Consider the following 22,391-nt stretch of genomic DNA (forward strand, 5'->3'; position numbering starts at 1 on the left):
AAACGGGATCTTGCTCAATTTCTTGCATGAGGGACTGCTGGGAATTTAAATGGCATAAAAAAATATTCAAATCACAAAATGCTCAAATCCTAAACAGCTTCATTCAATCATTCAAAGCAATGTTGGACTAATCAGCACCTGGTAGTAATCTATAGCTTGGATTAAACCTGTCAGCATGTACATTTAATCTCCTCTCCCCTCCTCTACTGTACATTTCCTCTCTCTTAAGCAGAATGCACATATTTAATGCGCTAGACCGTCAGGGACGGCTGCAGCTCTAAACGCACTTTAGTATTTCCCATTTAAATGCATGAAATACGGCGGACTGTTATAGCACGGAGATGTACATCCGGAGCAGTGAAGTGTAGAGTTGAGAAATACTGGGAAACTCATTTGTGTTGATGAAGCGCTCGGGATCCTCTCTGCTCCTGAACGTCTCGTAGCTGTTGCGGTCAGCGATAAGCTTGAGCTGAGAAAAGCTTTTTCTGTGTTTGGTGTTTTGGTTTCAGGCTTGTAAATACAAGGACGTAGAGGATGTTTCGTGTAAGTTGTACTTTTCGAGACATATTTAAATCATCTTTGAAATAAAGCATGATTTGTGGAATAAACCCCTTCGTGGCATGCAAGTTTAGAACAATAATCAATGACCACTCTGAAATGGATTCGTTTCGAAATACCGGTGCATCTTAAAGTGATTTATTCCTCTAGCTACACAATTATATAATCATTTCATGTTTTTAATTGGAAGTAATACCTATACAACTAAAGTCTTTTTTTTTATTTATTTATAGATACATCGTAGAACATCCTTGAAGCTTTTCCTAGAGCAGCTAGATAAATGCTCTTTCCCTCACCGAGCTCACGTTGTTTGCTTCGAAGATAAAAAGAAAAGTTTGTCGTATTATCTCTGTTCAGACTCCTTCGTGAAAGCTTTCTAGTTTTTTTTATCTCTGACCGGTACAAAGCGCTGACACTGGAGACTCCTTCCAAAAATTTTTTTAAATCAATATCTCCTGCTCAAAAAAAAAAAAAAAAAAAAAAACATCCACCATGCAGTATAAGGCCCTGTCTATAGATGTTACTATGGAAACCGTAACCTGTTAGAATACGTGCATTAACATAAGAAACGTCGTCCGAGCTGCCGGAAATGAATCGACACGCGGATTCAAACTTTCGACAGCACAGAGATATTAAACCCCGAACATGCTTCGTGTTTTTAAGAAGCTACTGTAAATGTGAAGCAAGGCTAAAGAACGATGAAATATTTCAATGAAATGGATTTCATTTAAATGAAACTCAGTAAAATGGATCTCTTTTAGCATTCGTGTTTGGGAAAGCGTTTTTAATCCACATTTCTAACACTGACATCGAGAAATGATTCCAATTTTGTGCACACTGTAGTTCTGTTTGATATTTTTTGCAAGCCCCAGGATTAGAGTTTCCCAGTTTGAAGCAGAAAAGTGGAGATTTGTTGGAATGCTTTACTGCACACCATTTATACCTGTTTATAATATTCTTCTGTGTCTGCATATTTTCTCTGTGCACATTATTCATCAGAGTAAAAACAGGAACTATGAAAACCTCGACCAACTGTCCTATGACAACAAGCGAGGACCCAAGGTATATTTGCATGGTCAATGCACGCCGCCCAAAAGTTATCTGAACGTAGCAACTAGAAACCAGTCCAAAAAAAAAATTTTAAAAAAAAAGAAAGAAAGAAAAAAAAAAAATCAACAACCAGAATCCAGAGATTCTTTACCTGCTAGCACGTCTCTTTATGTTTCTTTTTTTTATGATTTCAATCGAGAATGGGTTATTTATTTCTTTAATTTTATTTTTATTTAAAAACGTATAATTTCAACAACAGATTCGCTCCCTTTACCTCCCACTTTTCTTTATTTTTGTGTAAAGGAATTGCATGTACTGAAGCCAGCAAGATTTGCAAGTCTATTCTTTTGAAACAGTGCGTGGAGATCTGGTCGTGTGGGACAGGCACAATCCAGATGTTACTCCCACCTTTCTGCAGCATTACTGCCTTTTTTATTTTTATTTTTTTACTTTTGGGAAAGAAGCCACCATGACCACCCTGCTCCCTTTCCTCCACCCGGTTTTTGCTTTCCGGTTGCATCAATCTTCTTCTCCCTCTTCCTCTAACATGCACGCTCTTCCTTGGAGTCTTGTTTCCCTTCAGTTTGCATGCGAAAAACAATGCAAAACTATTTTTTCCTCCTCCAAGCTTACTTTTTTTTTTTTCAGTTTAATCAGATTGTCACGGAAACCTTTTTTTAATCCATTTTTTTCCCGATTTCCTTCGAAAAAAATGAGAAAAAAATGTGAGCAAAAAAAAAAAAAAAAAAAGATGTGAGAACGCTGAACAGAGCATGGTTCAGATTGGTGATGAGTCAACGACTTGACTGATGTTGTGTCCTAATCCCAGGCAGAGAAAGTGCTCTTGTTCAGCCCAGACACAAATCTGACTGCACTGCTCCAGGAGGCCAAAGAGCTGGAGGCAAGAGTCATCATCCTGTCTGCCAGGTAAGATCATCCAATCCTCATCAGAACTCATTATCAACACTGTCAGCATGACTTTTAGAATCACTTAGTGTATCTTATACAAGACTTATGTCAGAAATTTACACCTGATTTAAAGCAGGCAGCGAATGGCATCTGTTAGCATAGTTCTAGTTCCCTGCCACTTTATTAGAAACACCTACATAAACATACCTGCACATTTATTCAGTTTTCAAATCAGCCAAGCAGCAGCACGATGTATGACGTTTCACGACGGTTAAACATAGAAACAGATGTTTCACACTTTTAAAGTGCTGCATTCAAAAAGTGAGTAAACTCAGACATGTGTCAAGACATGGGGATTACTTTACGTTTCATAATTAAAAAATGACAACAGTTCAATCTGCAATACTTCGAGACGATTGCCTCTCTGGTTTTACCAGATACAGGTCTTTGGTTAATGTGTAAATCAAACATAAGAATGGGGAAAAAGGGTCAGTGGAGAGTTTGGTGGTGCCTGAAATGCTGGTTTGAGTCCACAATGATCTCTAGAAAAACAAAGAAACATCCATCGAGCCGTAGCTCTTCAGGAGGAAACGCCTTGTTAATGAGAGAGCTCAGAGATAAATAGACAGCATGCTCGGATCCGACGGGATGTGATGTTAACGTTAACTCAAATAACCACTCTTAACAACCATAGTGAACAGAAAAGCACCTCAGAATGCATAACATTGAGGTGAATGGGGTACAACAGCCAAATACGATATCAAGTTCCACTTCTTCCTGCCCAGATTAATACTCTGAGTCTGCAGCTGAACAAAACTGGACAGACTGGAAAACAGGAAATCTGAAGCCAGGCAGCATTTTATCCCCATTCTGAAGTTCGATGTGAACATGATTGGCTGATTGGCTGGATAATTGTATGAATGAGCAGGTGTACATGCGTTCCTAAATGAAATAGGCTACGTAATGTGCAAATCTGGTAAAAGAGAGGATTCAGAAGCTGCCCAGATGATGGAAAAAAAAACAGGCTGGAGGACATAGAAACTTAATTATATGACACACAGAAAAACAGCATTTGATTTCGCTCTTAGTCTTAAAAAATAAAAATAAAACCAAACCCGTCTAATGTCTCATCGGTGTACTGTAAGTAACATTTCTCTGCCCTCTTTATTTTATCCTAATGGTTGGTATTCAAAAGTTGCCCCACAATTGTTCTGTAAATAAGAAGACTTCCTGTTAGTACGTAAATATAAAGTTCTTGTAGACCGTTAATCAAAGTCATCTGTTTAATGATGTTGTACTTGGTTATACGTGTGTATTTTTGTTCAAATTTATTTTCTGGTGTGATTTGAACGACTCTCGGCACACCACTTGAAAATGCCAGCGACTTGGCAGAGCGTAGCAGCTTTCGCACTACTACACAACACTTTTACCATCTGTGTTATTCAGTGATACCATCTGACATCCATTTTGGATCAGTAGGAGATTTTTGCACAAAAAATGTCACACTGCATGCGAGCAGGCGCTTCCGGCCTTTGTAGCTCAAGCATCACGTTTGATATTATTTGAAATAATGCCAGAGTTGAAACTCTGTGTCCAATCGCAGTGAGGACGAAGCAGCGGCCATTTACAAAGCTGCTCGCCAGCTGAATATGACCGGCTCCGGTTACGTGTGGCTGGTGGGAGAAAGGGAGATGTCTGGTAAAGCACTAAGTGAAGCTCCAGATGGTATGTAGTTTTTCCCTCTTCTCTTGAACTCATAGATTTTTATTATTTTTTTTTTTGTATCTAATTACTGTACGCTTTACAATCGACATCAGCAAACCAGTGTGTGTGTTGTACTTGTACTTGTACTTGTACGTGTTTAAACGTTTAAACATGAGGATGTTTAAAACTTTTAAACACTGTGACTTTCTTCTCATTGTATTGTGCTCTCTGTCTAACGCTTTATCTCATCTTTTTAAGTGTGTGTCCTTTCTTTCCATAGACTACAAATGATGCAATAGAGAGTTGTGGTAATCCATAATGGTTGTGCATTTGTTGCGCTTTGAGTTTTATTTGTATTTATCTGTAAGTGCTGCGTCCGCATTGACGTGTGAATACGATGGTAAGCTACATTCCTTTCTGTCCCAGCTTCTTCACATCAGTGACATCAGTGTGCTTTTTTCTCTTCATTACCTTCTTCTCTCCTGTCTGCTAAACAAGCTTTCTGCTAATTCCGTTCGATATTTTAAAATGTGGAAGGAAAAAAAAAATGTCGTGTCATATCGCCGATTATTGGGCAGGCTTGCTCGGCCTCCAGCTGATCAACGGCAAGAACGAGTCGGCGCACATCTACGACGCCGTGGCCGTGGTGGCCCAGTCCATCCAGGAGCTCTTCGAGAAGGAGAACATCACCGAGCCTCCGAAAGGATGCGTGGGCAACACAAACATCTGGAAGACCGGCCCACTCTTCAAACGGTGAGTCGCTTTGCCTTGCTTTGCTCTGCCTCCCTTCATCATCCATCTGTTCCCATACATTACCATACATTACTGCTAGCACTGAAAACACTGCCAGCTTTCACACTGCAAATATTGAAATAATCAAGCAGCATACCATTCATTCATTCATTTTCTGCCACTTATCTGAACTACCTCGGGTCACGGGGAGCCTGTGCCTATCTCAGGCGTCATCTGGCATCGAGGCAGGATACACCCTGGACGAAGTGCCAACCCATCACAGGGCACACACATCACTCTCATTCACTCATTTACATTTACATTTACAGCATTTGGCAGACGCCCTTATCCAGAGCGACGTACATAAGTGCTTAAATCTCTAACACTGAATACATTAATGCTGGTTCACTAGGTTACATACTTAAGATACCATGAGTTTAAAACATTTGTTCAAAGTTACAATGAAAAAGTGTCAAAGGTTTTTTTTTTTTTTTTTTTTTTTTTTTTTTTTTTAAATGCAAAAGATAAGGAAAGAAGTGCTAGTTGAAGTGCTTCCTGAATAAGTAGGTCTTCAACCGCCGCTTGAAAATAGCCAGTGACTCGGCTGTCCGGACCTCTATGGGAAGTTCATTCCACCACCTTGGTGCCAGTACAGAGAAGAGTCTTGTAGTATACTTGCCTCTTACCCTGAGAGATGGTGGAACCAGTCGAGCAGTGCTGGTAGATCGGAGGTTGCGGGGTGCAGTGCGAGGAATGATGAGGGCTTTGAGGTAAGAGGGGGCTGGTCCATTTTTGGCTTTGTAGGCCAGCATCAGTGTTTTGAACCGGATGCGTGCAGCTACCGGAAGCCAGTGGAGGGATCGCAGTAGCGGGGTGGTATGCGAGAACTTTGGCAGGTTGAAAACAAGCCGGGCAGCTGCATTTTGGATCATTTGCAGAGGACGGATTGCGTTCATAGGTAGACCTGCCAGCAGTGCATTGCAGTAATCCAGTCTAGAAATGACAAGAGACTGAACAAGTACCTGGGCAGTCTGTGTGGACAAAAATGGCCGAATCCTTCTAATGTTGTAGAGAAGAAACCGACATGAGCGAGTCACATTTGCAACATGAGAGGAAAAGGACAGTTGATTGTCCATGGTTACCCCAAGGTTGCGAGCTGTGGCTGAAGGGGAGATCAGATCGTTGTGCAAGGATATAGCAAGATCGTGACCTGGGGATGGATCACCTGGGATGAACAGCAGTTCAGTTTTGCTAGGATTGAGCTTTAACTGATGAGCAGTCATCCATGATGAAATTTCTGCCAGACATGCTGAGATCCGGTCAGAAGCTGTGGCATCTGAGGGTGGGAAAGAGAAGATAAGTTGTGTATCATCAGCATAGCAGTGGTAAGAGAACCCATGTGATGAAATAACTTCACCAAGAGAGTGAGTATACAAGGAGAAAAGAAGAGGACCAAGTACTGAGCCCTGTGGGACGCCAGTGGAGAGTCTGCGTGGAGCAGATGTCACTCCCCTCCATGTTACTTGATATGAGCGTCCTTCCAGGTAGGAGGCAAACCATTCCCAAGCTGATCCGCAAATCCCAAGACTCTTGAGGGAGGATAAGAGAGTCTTGTGGTTGACCGTATCAAACGCTGCTGAAAGGTCAAGGAGGATAAGGACGGATGATAGTTTGGCTGATCTAGCAGTATGTAGCTTCTCAGAGACATCCAAAAGGGCTGTCTCTGTAGAGTGAGCTGCTTTAAAGCCAGACTGTTTGGGATCTTGGAGGTTGTTCTGTGAGAGATAGACAGACAGTTGATTATAGACAATGCGTTCAAGAATTTTTGAAAGAAATGAGAGAAGTGATACCGGTCTGTAGTTACTGATGTCTGATGGATCCAGAGCAGGTTTCTTTAGGATGGGAATAACCCTTGCTCTCTTGAAAGTAGTTGGTACCTGACCAGATGCTATGGATCTATTGACGATAGTAGAAATGAAGGGCAAGAGGTCTTGTGAGATGGTCTGGAGCATAGTGGTAGGGAGTGGATCCAATGGGCAGGTGGTAGGATTGCAGGACTGGATGAGTTGTAAAATCTCTTCTGCTGCCACAGTTGAAAAATGTGACAACGAAGGTGTAGGGGAATCCATACTCTGAGATGTAAGTGCAGTCGGGCTGAAGTGAAGGTCCGGCAGATTTCCTCAATCTTCTCCTGGTAGAAAGAAGCAAAGTCTTCTGCAGTCAGGGAGGATGAAGAAGGTGGAGCCGGGGGGTTGAGCAGAGAAGAGATGATGTTGTGGAATTTCCGAGGGTCATGTGAGGAAGCTTCAAGCTTTTCCTTGTAGAAGGAAGTCTTGGCAGAAGTCACATCTGAGGAGAACTTGACAAGAAGTGTTCTGTAAAAATCAAGATCTGCATCAAGTTGTGATTTCTTCCACTTTCTCTCTGATGATCTTAGCTCTCTTCGATTGTTGCGCAGCACATCTGAAAGCCAAGGAGCAGAAGAAGAAGTTTTCTTGGGTTTAGCGAACATAGGGCAGAGGGAGTCCATAGTTGAGGAAAGAGATGAGAGGAAAGTATCTGTGGCTGAGTCTAAGGGTAGTGAGGAAAAAGACTTAGCATCAGGAAGGGAAGAAAGAGTGCCAGAAGCTACAGATGAAGGTGAGACAGAGTGAAGGTTGCGGCGAGTAAGAGCAAGGGGGTGAGAGGTAGTTTTAGGTAAGATAGGTAGAGTGATGGTGAAGGATACCAGGTGATGATCAGAGACGTGGAGTGGGGTAGCAGTCACATCTGTAGCTGGAGAAGGACGGGTGAAAACCAGGTCCAGGACATTGCCTCCTTTGTGTGTGGGGATGTAGCTGTTGAGTGTGAGGGAGAAAGAGTCGAGAAGAGACAGGAGGGAAGAAGAATGTAGCTTGTCAGAGGGGAGGTTGAAGTCACCAAGCACTGTCAGGGGGGAGCTATCGGAAGGGAAAGCACTAAGCAGTGAGTCCATTTCTTCCAGGAAGTTTCCTAGGGGACCAGGAGGGCGGTAGACAACAATGATAACAAGGTTGATAGGACACACCTTGTTGATAGGACACTCACACACTCACACACTACGAACAATTTTCCAGAGATGCCAATCAACCTACCATGCATGTCTTTGGACCGGTGGAGGAAACCGGAGTACCCGGAGGAAACCCCCGAGGCACGGGGAGAACATGCAAACTCCACACACACAAGGCGGAGGCAAGAATCGAACCCGCAACCCTGGAGGTGTGATGCGAACGTGCTAACCACTAAGCCACCGTGCCCCCCAGCATCATACCAAACAAATAATTAAAAAAAAGCTTTCATACACACGGTTTGAAACTGGTGTGTGAAGGTAAGAACCACCCTGAAGGTGTACACTATGCTTAAATGACTTCATCATGATTTGTTGGTTGTGATGCAAGGAGAATTCGAGACCAAGATTTGATTTCAACTCAGCGTAGATTAGATTACACTTGGTATTATTGTATTTTTCCTATATAGATATATTATTGTAAAGAGACGCATCACACAGTACTTTTTCTTGCGATATAAACTCATAAAAGTAGAAACTTTTACAACTAATCAAGCCTTCAAGGGTAAAATATATCTCTTTATGCCTGCAGGAGAGGCTTATTTAATGGAGTTATGAAAGTTTGGAATGAAAGGCTATGAATGAAGCTCAGTGTACTTTCTAGTTAGCTCAAATTCTAGTCTTTTTTTTATTAGTTTGTTTGTTTTTGACATTATTGAGGGTACTAAGTTCAAACTGCTCCACTACAACATTTCTGCCAGCACTGTGCAAAAGTCTAAAATACAAAAAAGGTAATACTGTAATAAAATATTGTAATAAAATGGGATCTATATTTGGTGCGAGCATCATCTGCGCTCTTAGGTACATATTTTTATAAAGAAACTAGCTAGCTTTTTTCAAACATCGTTGAGAACGTGGCACAATTCCTCTGCAGACTTTGGCTTTCTCTTCAGTCTCTGCAGGTAAAAAAAAAAAAAACCCATGATGATAAAATCATGGCTCTGTGGAGGCAGTACCATCTGTTCTGAAAGATGTTCTTTTTTTATCTAAAAAGGAAAATATACAGTATCATGACCCCATCCCCCATACACAAATCCTGCTATGCTTGAGCTGAGGGGCGTTTTACCATCTACCTATTGACAGATATTCCATTTAAACCCTCCCATCTCATATCACTGAGTACATCTGTACAGTTATGTTGAGAGAATGAAGTTCTTCCCTCCTGTCCTCCTCCAACTCCACCATCACGCTGCGCTAGTCTCTGCGCTAATCTTGCAATCCACGTAGACCCTTAGCATCATTCGTCACTGTCGTGAATGTAGAGACAGGGCTACGGTTGACGCAATCTCTTACTCATCCTCCTTCAATGTGCTAGAGTACTGATGTCATCCAAGTATCCAGATGGCCTCACAGGCCGGGTGGAGTTTAACGATGATGGAGACAGGAGGTTCGCCCACTACAGCATCCTCAACTACCAGAAGACCCGGTTGGTCCAAGTGGGCGTCTATAACGGCTCACAAGTACGTCTTAAATAATATCGTACAGCAGTATGAGATACACAAGGAATAAAGCCATCTGAAATGCAAATATGTTATTGATCAACTTTCAGGTCATGATGAACACACAGAGGAAGATCATTTGGCCAGGAGGAGACACTGAGAAGCCAAGAGGCTATCAGATGTCAACAAGATTGAAGGTGCTTAGTATTGGCTGTTTTTCCACTTCATCACTGACAGATTTTTCCCTCATTTATTTCTGCATGGTGATTAATTACTTTTGGTGTCATTCGAAGATCGTGACCATTCATCAGGAGCCGTTTGTGTACGTGAAGCCGACGCTGCGAGACGGAACCTGTAAAGAAGAACACACCGTGAACGGAGTGCTGATCAAAAAAGTCATCTGCACTGGGCCCAACGAGACGATTCCTGGTAATACAAGTTGTATTGAAAGATAAAGTGCAAAGGTTTTGCATCCCTTAGAAAAGCAGTGAAATTCTGATTTCATTTTTCACATACATGACCATACACGGAGCGAGATGTAGTGAAGTGTTTTGTGACCGTCCAATGACATATTCGAATAGAAATTTGAGTCTTCAGTGTTATGTGTTGTCCTGGTTGAAGACTTAATTAACCTGTGAGAACAATCTCCTCCTCCTCCACAAACTATTTTTTGGAGATTTGTATTTGAATGTGGAGAATGTTAAATATTTCGATATACTTTCCTTCATCATTCACCCGAATACTAACCAATCGTTGGCCTCTCTGAACTCGTGTATGTGGAAGATTGTCAGAAAAGCAGGAGTGTCTTTACAGACCCAGATGCTGGGACAACATAAAAGGGGGTTTATTAAGGAAAACAACAAACACCTGGAAAAAACACTGGTAAAGACTAAGCAACTGAAATAAGAAAACAGAAGCCAGGAAACAAGACAACAAAAAAACACAAAAACTCAGAAACACAGACAAACACAAAGAACTCAGCAAAAAAAACAGACACAAGACAGGTATATATAGGGATGGCAATCATTACAACAGAAGGAATGTGGTGTGCAGAGGCAGAAAGGATTAGGGAAGAGCCGGGGCTAACAGACGATACACAAAAGAAAAACAAAAGCACATGGAACAAGACAAAATAAAGCCTGCCAGAACGTCCCCCCGATGTTCAGTTACAGTATAAGCCGTCCGTGACAAAGATGGCCGAGTGCACCTTTCTTCTAGACCCTTATCAGTGTAGTATTTTTTTATCCAAATTTTAGTCAGTGATTGCCCATTCATTATTTTACTTATTATCTACCAGCTTTACTACACTGTAAATAAGTCTGGAGACTGAGAAGTTTGCGGTTTATATTTTGTATCGGTGTCTGTTCACAAAATTTACCCACAATTCAATGTCATTTGTCTTGGAGTTCAGCTTTTGTAAATTAATGCTAAATTGATTTTTTTTTCTTTTTCCAGTCAAACACTACAGTACATCCTTTGCACTTTATTTTATATATGCTTATTTTTTTCGAAAAGGAAACATTTGTTGCTACAGATATGTATCATGATTTTCACCTTCATACCTCCAGGTCGTCCCATAGTGCCTCAGTGCTGTTATGGATTTTGCATCGATCTCTTGATCAAGCTCGCAATGACAATGAACTTCACCTACGAAGTGCACCTAGTGGCTGATGGGAAATTTGGCACTCAGGAGCGTGTGAGTTATATTCCCGAGCGTTTTATCGACTTACTCCGTTCCCCATTTTTCTGTTCTTCTTTTACCAAGGTCACATCCTGGAGAGCCATAAAACGTCCGCCTGTCTCTGGACATTTACAGTTTGCAGAGTCATTGCTCACAGGTGTAATTACACATGGGCCTTGCTGCACAGGGAACATTTTGAACAGAGCATATTGCAGAGTGTGATTTCTTCTCTCATTAGGTGAATAACAGCAATAAGAAGGAGTGGAACGGCATGATGGGAGAGCTGCTGGGTGGCCTGGCAGACATGATCGTGGCTCCACTTACCATCAATAATGAGCGAGCCCAGTACATCGAGTTCTCCAAACCATTTAAGTACCAGGGGCTCACCATTCTTGTCAAAAAGGTACCCTGTTTCTGACAGTTCCTCATCACTTTAAGTAAAGCAAATAATTAATATACTTTTTAATACACTGTTTACTCTTTTATATCAAAAATGACACCATGATTTATACAAAAGAAGCAGGTTATAGCAGAAAATAGGTAGAATATTTTTTAAGGAAAACCTGCAAGCTAAAAAAATATACATATAAACCAGCAGCTTGAGACATTTTCTTCTTCCCAAGATCTTCGGAAAATTTGGATGATGCAACTTCCTTTTGAAAATGTGACTTATTCATCCCTTATATCGGATGACTCACAAAGGATAAAAGATTTACACGTTAATAGACAAATAATACAATTTCTGCAGCATGATAATGCATAAATTTGAATTAAATGTACTTATTAAATTATCGTTAGTGCGAAACACAAAAATAGGCCCTTTATTGTACTTACATATTTGTATATGTAACATTAGCAAGACAGCAAGAAAATTGTACCCCAATACAATCGAAACAAGATTTTAAAAAGCACTGAGCAAAAGAAGACTTAAGTGTATTAATACAGGAGGAAATAAGACTGTTGGATAAGAATCCCCAGTATACGTTCCCAGAGGATGTGCCATTTGTGACAGTAAGAAAAAAATATTAGCTGTCAGTAATATTTTGCATTACTGCCTTGTTACTTATGCATTTTCTGTCTCAGAAGTTTATGTCTCAGAATACTGTTATTACCGTAAGAGTGAACCTACACTGATTTATATCAAGGCTTGTAATAATTATTGACTTTGATATTAAATGCGCTATTTATCATTTTGAAAGCATATCATCTTCCAGGTCATGATGTTATTGGAAAGAACATAAAACAATATGGAGCCACAAAGAAAAATGCCTTGTGCAAAGTCTGCATTTTCCAGTCACGGTCGACCTTCTCTGCTGAGATGTCTGTCTTTTAGAGCAGACCTACATTTACAGCATTTGGCAGACGCCCTTATTATTAAGCGACTTACATTTTACCTCATTTGAGAAATTAAGTGGTAAGAGCCTTGCTCAGGGGCCCAACAGTGACAGATCAGTGGATGTAGAGAATCAAACTCACAACCTTCTGATTGGTTGACCAACACCTTAACAACTAGGCTGAAAGAAAGGACAGCTAATATAAGCAGTAATAATCGGTAATGGAATAATAATTGATAATTGAGATAATAAAGAAATAAGCAAGCTGAAAAAGTATTCACATTATTGTAAGGAAATCATGAGTTTGAATAATGTTAATTAACTGTAAACTTGGCCAGACTTTTTGGGTGGGAGGGATGGCACATCATCTCTCCCCTGTCAATCACAGCTACGCTAGTTAAACATTGGCTTCTGAAAGTTTATGTATTTGGAAGCATGAACCAGGAGTTCGTTAAAATGCCAATCAATTATAAAGTCAAATCAATTATTCACTTTTACTAGTAAATGTACCCCTTAATGTATGAACATATTTAATATGTACATTTTAAAATCAGTCATTATAAAAATAGGTATCAGAACTTCTACATGCATCGAGTTAACTATGTTCCGTTGAATTGAGGTCATTTTTATTTAAACTCCATTAATAAAATAATGGAGTATTTGAAATGTAATTAATTCTGCCTCCGTCTCCTCTGAGAGCAGTCCTAGAAATCCTCCCAGAAATGTTTTTACAGTTTCTCCCGTTGATTAAATAAGATTTTCCTCCTGTGACTATATTTAAAAGTGAAACTTATGGCTCTGTTTAGTTCTAAGGAATCTAATAATACACCTACAGAACATGTTGTATGCTCTGTATGGTTCTGCTGGCAGGCTTGCCCATGTGGGTGGTGTGTGTTAAGGCTGTGAGTAATGCCATGTTGTTGAATGCAGGAAATACCTCGCAGTACGCTGGACTCGTTCATGCAGCCCTTTCAGAGCACTCTTTGGTTACTGGTGGGTCTTTCGGTCCATGTTGTGGCGGTGATGCTCTACCTATTAGACCGTTTCAGGTAAAAAAAGCTGGTCATGCAGTGCTTGTGAGACTGAACATGTACACTATATGGCCAAAGGTAATGTATGTGGTCACCTGATCACTGCACGCATATGTCGGCCTTTGTTAATGTTGGAGACATGCACACATTTGTATTGTCCTGGTATGCTGTATAGGTTTAATATTTCCTTTCACTGGACCCAAGCATATTTATGTTGTCTTTTTAGTTTTCCTATTTCCTTATTTTCCTATTCGATCCACATGCACCAAATTCGGATATGTCGTAGACCCTGGTCTGAAGATTTATGCTGTTACTTTTCTAAGCGATCCGAGTTCCGGTACTTCCGGTACCGGTTCTCAAAATGGCCTTTTTTACCCATAGACTCCCATTATAAACTTTGGAGGTTTATAACTCGGCAAGCTTTTGAACTATCTACACCAAACTTGCCCAACTCCTTTAGGGTGATACTCTGAACAAAGTTTTAAATTGGTGTACCGACTGGCTTTTTGGTTGTCCCACAGCCCTGCCCCCAAAATATGCAAAATCAAAAAACCTTTTACAACATGGACATGTGACATATCAAAACACTCGGAACAATGAGGGGAACTTCCTCACGGGTATTCTGATGATGTCACGTGACGTCACGTGATGTCACATGAAAATAAAAAATCGCACAACATGGGCATGTGGCATATCAAAATATTCAGGCCAAGGAGGGGAATTGCGTCACAGGTTTTCGGATGACGTCACATGCTCGTCTCCACTTGCCTCCAAATTTTTTTGCATCCTAGTGTGCCACTAGATTTCACAAGTTTTTTGTCCACTTGCCTCCAAAAGTAACACTGACCCTTATGTCCACTCGCCTCCAAAAAGCACCGGCCTTTGTCGTGACCAACTTTACAAATCTAGTCTAACTTGTTCTAGCCCGTGTGCATAAAGAATGCAAGTGTCCTGCACAAATCCCTGACTTCAGCCCTACTGAACCCATATGGGATGAATCTGAATTCATTCCAACAGCATTCCAGAACATCTCACCCAACCTCAATACACAACCCTTCTAATGCTCTCATGTCTGAAAGGACACTAATCCCCACAACCACCTTCCACAATCAAGTGAAGAAAAGTGATGGTTGTTATGGCAACAAAGGAGGTACCAACACCATTTCAATGCATTTTAATGCGATGAGATGTTCAGCAAGAACATATGGGTGCAATGGTCAGGTGTCCACATACTTATACAGTATATAGGGTATATAAAACTAATATTAATGATCTTCACTGTGAGTGTCTTGAGATACTTTGCTTTGCTCTGCAGCCCATTTGGAAGGTTTAAAGTGAATAGTGAAGAGGAAGAAGAAGACGCCCTCACCTTATCCTCTGCCATGTGGTTCTCTTGGGGGGTACTTCTGAACTCTGGTATTGGAGAAGGTACCTGACAGCAAACAGAATTACTCACTCAGTGGGTCTCAGGATATGATCGATTTTTTTCTTTGTATCCTGACCTCTTCTTTCTACCCTCCAGGTGCCCCACGGAGCTTTTCGGCAAGAATTTTAGGTATGGTGTGGGCTGGTTTTGCTATGATTATAGTAGCATCTTATACTGCCAATTTGGCAGCCTTCCTAGTGCTGGATCGGCCTGAGGAGCGCATTACCGGCATCAACGACCCTAGGGTGAGATCACGGCTCCGTCGTTGAGCGCAGAGCGACCTTTTGTGTCATAAAACTGAACAGAAAACACACACAACATTTACACACTCAATACTCTCATGTTATACACGGTACAGAATTAGGACGAGTAATTAAGTCGGTCAAGGACTCAACAAACCTCTCTCTCTTTTTTTTTTTATTTCCGAATTATTTTTAGACACCTTTCTCGCACCAACGGGAAACCTCTAACGTACCTACCCTGCTGAAATGACATTTATTATTTAAACAGAAAACCACTTTTTGCAAAGATCATGCATGATCACGGAACACATTGCTCCTATGAGGATAATTTGTTCAAATAATAGTCTCAGTAGCTATTTAAGCTTTTTATTCCCGGAAGATTCTGAACACAAAACCTTTACAGAAAATACACATGGCATTCGTATGGGATTAGCGGTTGATGATTCACAGGAGAAATTTACCCACTTTAAATTTTCACACACTTTCATTATAGTGTTATTATAATTTTTTCCACACTTGACAGACATGTGATTTTACATTTGAGGTTTTTATTTATTATTATAATTTTTTTTCTTAATGTCATTTTTATGCATTTATAGGGCCTAAAATTTTGAAATGTGAATCCAATTAAATTTTCTATGCGTTATTTCTAGACAGCGAATTCCAGGTTAACGCAGGTTACACAGTGTTACAGCATTTTGTATTATTTGAATATAATATAATGTTATATAGGGTGGGCACGGTGGCTTAGTGTTTAGCACGTTTACCTCACACCTCCAGGGTTGGGGGTTCGATTCCCGCCTCTGCCTTGTGTGTGTGGAGTTTGCATGTTCTCCCCGTGCCTCGGGGGTTTCCTCCGGGTGCTCCGGTTTCCTCCCACGGTCCAAAGACATGCATGGTAGGTTGATTGGCATCTCTGGAAAATTGTCCGTAGTGTGTGAGTGTGTGAGTGAATAAGAGTGTGTGTGTGCCCTGTGATGGGTTGGCACTCCGTCCAGGGTGTATCCTGCCTCGCTGCCCAATGATGCCTGAGATAGGCACAGGCTCCCTGTGACTCGAGAAGTTCGGATAAGCGGTAGAAAATGAATGAATGAATAATGTTATATAATATTGACACATTATTAGGGCATTAGTGTAACTAACATCATTTTTAACCCAATTTAATGAAAAAAAAAGCAATTATTTGTTAATGAAATTGATGGCCTCCTAGTTATTTGTCATAATTTGTAGCCATTAGACATGCTAAAGATCCCTTACAGTAAGACAATTTGGTGCTAGTACTGAATGTTAGTAGATCATGTTGCTTGCTTTCAGTGGTGTTCAACAAGCCAGATTCTAGGACATCGCTACATGCTTTAAGGACATGCGTCAAGTTATTCGCTAGAAGAACAACACTTACAGTCTCATATCTGAGGTCTGAATGATTATTTGGGATGTAACCTTGATCAGAACTGCTGAAGAGGATAGTTTTTATCTTGATGTTGTCTTGCAGCTGCGAAACCCATCAGATAAATTCATCTACGCCACGGTGAAGCAGAGCTCTGTGGACATTTACTTCCGGCGTCAAGTTGAGCTGAGCACCATGTACCGCCACATGGAGAAGCACAACTACGAGAGCGCCGCTGAGGCCATCCAGGCTGTGCGAGACGGGTTAGTGAAACAAACAGATAAATAGTATAATCATAACGAGAGATGATCACAAAGTATAGGATGAGTGGTGGGACCGAGCAGCGTTCAGTCTATTAAGTTCAATTTCTGACGGCAGTCAGTTGAAGCTTGGAGTCCAAGAGAGCAAAACTGGCTGAGTGATCTGTGTAGGAGGAATGGGATTACTCTGTCAGAGCAATGCCAGCCAATCGTGGGCGTCTTTGAGCTCATGTATATGGAAGAGTGCAATTAGCACATCCTCCAAGTGACTACATTGTGAAGCAGACTGAGCAGCTGTTTGAAAAGATGCAGTGACAGACCTGCACATGTTACTCTCCTTCACTGCTAGCTGTCATGTGACAGGGCAGCGGTCACTGCTGTGGTATACCAGTGAGTAAGTATACAGTTGAAGTATATTTTGTAAGCCCGTTGTTGAATAAAACCTTTTGGGACATAATATTATAGGTAAATAATCAACTTGGGATGGTAACAGTAAGTCTTCTTAATGTCGTACCACATACCACGTACCACATACAGTACCACCTTTTCCTGCGATGTTCCTATCAGTCCTGGCCTAAGATATTTTATTGTTTATTCATATGTCATGTCAAGTCTTATCAAGTGGGTTTTTATTGGAATTCCTCTATATTGCTTGTATACATGTCTTTATGTTCAACACAAAACGTATAACCACATTCTGAACATACAGCTTGGAAAAACCTAACACTGATGCTAACTGCCTTGAGGCTTGGTTTTTGGAGATTAAGGATTAAAACCCGCACTAACACGCAGTCTTCTCTTCCGTACTTTAGCAAACTCCATGCTTTTATCTGGGATTCAGCCGTGTTGGAGTTTGAAGCCTCGCAGAAGTGCGACCTGGTCACCACCGGAGAGTTGTTCTTCCGTTCAGGCTTCGGCATCGGCATGCGCAAAGACAGTCCTTGGAAGCAGAATGTTTCCCTGGCCATCCTCAGGTATCAGATCAGCCATGATGGATGTTTTTTTCCTATTTTCATTTTCGTCTTCTTTTAAGTGGTCTAATTTCATCTCAAAAGCTCTCATGAGAATGGGTTCATGGAGGACCTTGATAAAACATGGGTGAGATACCAGGAGTGTGACTCCAGGAGCAATGCCCCAGCCACGCTCACCTTTGAGAATATGGCAGGTACGAACCACTTCATGTAGACTCCATGTAGAGATCAATATACAATAGATACACACTATATTGAAATGAAGGTTATGGCTTAATCAGGCATATCAATAGTAGGATATAATGCTACATTAATTTTGCAGGCGTGTTTATGCTTGTGGCTGGCGGCATCGTTGCCGGGATCTTCCTCATCTTCATCGAGATTGCATACAAGCGCCACAAAGATGCTCGCAGGAAGCAGATGCAGTTGGCCTTCGCAGCGGTTAACGTCTGGAGGAAGAACCTACAGGTACGGCATTCCCTTTTCCCCCTTCTTACTACAGGATAAGAGTCTGCATGAATTTCTAGATGGCTGCCTACTGCTGTTACCTGCTTTCTTCCTGTTTATGACAATGAAGGTAAACCAACTGTTGGTTGCTTTCAGCTTTGAGTTAGAGAGTGCATTCATTTATGTGCATTCAAAGGATAATGTAAGCTGCAGGTTAATGAGGTTACATTTAACACCAATTGTGGGTGTGGGTTAATGCATGTAAGGCTGATTTGCATGGTGATTAATGAATATTTATAGATGCGCACTGCATTTATAATTAGATAGGTGTATACTTAAGATAGTTAAAATCAGGGGTTAAATCGGGGGTAAATGTATGGGAGTGTACAGTATAATAAGCGTATATGTTCCAGTCAAACAACAAATTTTAGCATTTTCATGTTCTGCCTTCTTCGGGATTATGCACTAGCCTTAATTAATCAAATACTCATATTTGTTTGTCTTTTGATCTCAGTATTTATTGTGTAACCAGTTGTTTTCACCACTCTATGTAGTGCCATATATATTTAAAATATTCGTTTGTAATTCATCCTAACACATAAACATAAATGTGTTAATCAAAGACGACACTAGATGTGTATCGCTGATTCAAAGTGAATAGAGAAAAAACACCTTCAAACATTATTTTTATTTTTACATCATTTTTCTTCTGCAATTGTCGCACCACTGCCGAACAGTAGAGTTTAATTCTAACAGCTATGGATATTTAAGAGTGATTATTTTAGAGGGGAAATGAACTGAAGCGGAAATTTTGAATGATTGTGTTTTATACGATGAACTCGTCTCTTCAAAGGGTGCCAATATTTAATATCTTAACCAAGGCTGCTTGGCTGGACACAGTATCTTGATTTATTATTTAATAAATTTAATGCTCACGTTTTAATGACTTTCTGTTACAATAAAGAAAACCTTTTGGTGATCTATGTTGAACTACAGTACCGAAAAATAAATAAATAAATAAATAAATAAATAAATAAATAAATAAATAAATAAATAAATAAATGTAACACTACATTTTGAGGTCATATTCAGATACTTGGAAACACCACCTAGCATTCGAAAGGTTGTAAAATGCAGCATTAACTAGCATTGTTAATAGTTTTATTACCCATACTACAACTCACTGTGTAAATTAGTAAAGATGCCTCAACCTTTTTTTTTCAACAACCTTTTTTTTTGAAAAAAAAAAACCATCTTGCTTTAATAGTATTCAAGATAATTCCAAAGCTTTCTGTCAGTAAGTTACCTAGCATCATAGCTAGTTAGCCTATGTGAAATAGCTAGAAAGATCGTGTCCATTAGCCTTGCTAGCAAAATAAAAAATGTCCTCAAACACAAGGTTTACATCATGGGAAATGATTTGTTTACAGGTTTGGAGACGATTTATTCAGATATAATGCTGAATGTTAGGCTAAGATGTGCTCAAAAGATACACTTTGCAGCTTAGCTTGTTATACAGATAGCTGTAGTAGCTTTAGAACGAATTATATCTTTAATAGATCTTTAATTTAAGACAAGAAGGGTGTATAAGAAGATATACACTGAACGTCCACTTTAATAGGAACTCCTCAATTATGCAGTTATATACTGTAATCCAATCCATACGGCAGCAGCACAGTGCAAAAAAAACAAATAATAATAATAATAATAATAATAATAATAATAATAATAATAATAATAATAATCATGCAGATACAGGTTAAAAGCTATAAAAAAATTCACAGAGATTATTATTATTATTTTATATTTTTATAATTTAATATAATAAGATCTCTCACGTAACACCTCTTTAAATCCTATTTTAACCCCTGATTATAATGAAGGAGTATTATATCGCACAGAATTAGACAAATATGGTGCAGACAAATATGGACAATAATATGAGTGTGTCACTTGCAAATTCATGCTAAGGATCAATTCCTTCTCCGTCTTCCACTGTCGGCATCATGAGGAAGCAGCTCCTTCATGCGCGCCTACTAAACCATCACTAAGCAGAGCACACACACACACACACACACACACATAGGGCACACACACATAGTGCACACACTATGGAGGAGTGGGGCAGATGCATGCTGAGCAGTGTTCAATCTGAAAGGCCATGCTAGCGGAAGGTCTCAGTGGGGTTCCAGCAGAAATCAGAGACTCGTCCTGCATGTGTTCAGATCACTGTTCCTTCACCGCTGGCCTCTGGCTCTGTACAAGCTGAGTCACCGGCCTACTCAACAACAAAAAGCTGGTGCGAAACAGCATGGCCTGCCCTACTCACATGAAAAAGCCCAGCTGTGGTGCACTAGAGCTACAACACCATGTTCAGTTATAGTATAGAGCTCACAGCTTCAGCTAGCTGGGCTCTAAAATGTGTTAAAAGCCAACAAATTAAAGCACCCCTGAACATATTAAAAAATAACGCAGAACTCTTAAATGCATTTGGTTTCATTTTTATTTAAGAAATTACAAATGGTGTTGTGTTCATGAATATACATGACTATGCAAATGAAATCATGAATATTCACAGGTATGAGTTTTGTTTTGTTTTTCCAAACCTGTTACCATAACAACCATGTTTTGTTCATCACAAATTTAAGGCAACTTAGCTAGATAGCTTAGCTTGCAGGTTTTGGGTATCATGTCATCCCTCAACAGTTTAAATACAGTCCATATTCATAGTCTTTTTGTGACAACTTAAGGGTTTGTTTGTTTGGTTGGTTGGTTTGTGTTAACCATTTGTCATCAGAATCAGCCAATCAGAATGAGTTAATAAAAAAACATGCTTTGTTCAGGGGTACTTTAAAACAGATTTATTGATATAGCACTTGTTTTCTACTCATTATTTATCAGGCAAAGAGTTTTAAAATCTGCACAGCAAAAAAAGCCCACAGTTTTCCCTCAAGGTCATATAGGCCTATAATAAATATTAAAATGTTTGTATTTGATTGTCTTCCTCGCAACATGTTTTGGCCCGAAGGCTTTTTACGCCTACTAAAGATGTTAACTATGGTCAACATGCCTACACATTCTACCCACATGGACACACGAGGCGAGAACTGATGAGGTTGTGTAATTAGACTGCTGTTGGTCTTCAAGGAAATCAAGATTGCATTGTTTCTTTTTACTTGTGGCTTCTGAGCTCAAGTAAAAAGAAAAAAGAATAGCAAACAGTAAATATCTGAATAAAAGTTCACAATGTGTGGATTCATATAAACACAATGCTACAGTATATGAACCAAACCAGTACATGAGATGAAACACATATGGTGATTTTTTGAGGCATTAGAGGAGAAAAGGAAAAGAAAATCTGTCCTCAAAACCCAAAAGTGTAAAGCTCATCCCATGGTGCGATGCGAAACAGCTCGCCTCACTCACACCGTGGCTTTCTGTAATGCATGACTGCTCCGATCTGCCCCTGGCATTTGCACTTCAAACGCTGCGTACCAGGTGCAGATGGAGAATCCATGCACTCTGAGTTGGCTCTCAGGTGCTGAGACGCCAGCTCAACAGAGGGGTTTCAAATGCTGAAACGATGAAAGCACAGGCGCTTGAAAGAAAAAAACGCGGTCATGCTTTCTCCGAGTTCTTCCACACTGACCTGATGAAAAAAGAAGACTTGAAGAAATGTCATCTTGGTTGCACTCTCATGAATTGTGATGTGGAAAAATCCTGCTTTTCTGCCAGAGAGAAAGAAAAAGAATGCTAGAAAGAAAAGCCTTTCCGAGTCAGAAATATCTAAGTCTATTAGATAATATATGATATATAATATCATATATTATTGGAAATATACTAGTATAACAATTATTTTACAGGCATATCTGCACATGCCTGATAGAGATTAATGTAATTGGCACTACAAGGTCAATCCTGTAATCCTGTACAGATTCTGTGAAATAAAATGCTATTTTTCAGGCTAAGGAAAAGTAAATAAAGGAATAAAGGTCCAGTAGGTTCTAAAGACAGGTCTGAAATCCGTAAAGGACAGTACCGGACAAGGTCAACTGTCATGTCATTCATTTTGCATTCCCTTTCGGTTCCATGTACTGCATGTCCTCTGGTTGAAGTCACTTCCCCTCCTCCCTGG

At 40.2% G+C, this 22,391-nt stretch overlaps 1 protein-coding gene across 4 annotated transcripts in view; it reads left to right on the forward strand.

The window, feature by feature from the left end:
- grin1b (glutamate receptor, ionotropic, N-methyl D-aspartate 1b) overlaps positions 1 to 22,391 on the forward strand; it is a 32,672-nt gene that overhangs the window by 5,225 nt on the left and 5,056 nt on the right. For 2 of the 4 annotated variants that reach the window (XM_027162936.2, XM_027162938.2), the window contains exons 4-19: positions 1,558 to 1,620; positions 2,438 to 2,535; positions 4,121 to 4,242; positions 4,800 to 4,974; positions 9,354 to 9,498; positions 9,588 to 9,674; positions 9,771 to 9,906; positions 11,046 to 11,173; positions 11,397 to 11,561; positions 13,423 to 13,541; positions 14,839 to 14,951; positions 15,046 to 15,194; positions 16,684 to 16,841; positions 17,651 to 17,812; positions 17,894 to 18,003; positions 18,132 to 18,277. In XM_027162936.2, coding sequence (XP_027018737.1) covers positions 1,558 to 1,620; positions 2,438 to 2,535; positions 4,121 to 4,242; positions 4,800 to 4,974; positions 9,354 to 9,498; positions 9,588 to 9,674; positions 9,771 to 9,906; positions 11,046 to 11,173; positions 11,397 to 11,561; positions 13,423 to 13,541; positions 14,839 to 14,951; positions 15,046 to 15,194; positions 16,684 to 16,841; positions 17,651 to 17,812; positions 17,894 to 18,003; positions 18,132 to 18,277 — 2,076 coding nt within the window. The remainder of the gene's footprint in view (positions 1 to 1,557; positions 1,621 to 2,437; positions 2,536 to 4,120; positions 4,243 to 4,799; positions 4,975 to 9,353; positions 9,499 to 9,587; positions 9,675 to 9,770; positions 9,907 to 11,045; positions 11,174 to 11,396; positions 11,562 to 13,422; positions 13,542 to 14,838; positions 14,952 to 15,045; positions 15,195 to 16,683; positions 16,842 to 17,650; positions 17,813 to 17,893; positions 18,004 to 18,131; positions 18,278 to 22,391) is intronic. The other 2 variants (XM_027162937.2, XM_027162939.2) reach the window with 1 other exon arrangement.

Source organism: Tachysurus fulvidraco, chromosome 9, assembly GCF_022655615.1.
Source record: "Tachysurus fulvidraco isolate hzauxx_2018 chromosome 9, HZAU_PFXX_2.0, whole genome shotgun sequence".
NCBI classification, from domain to species: Eukaryota; Metazoa; Chordata; class Actinopteri; order Siluriformes; family Bagridae; genus Tachysurus; species Tachysurus fulvidraco.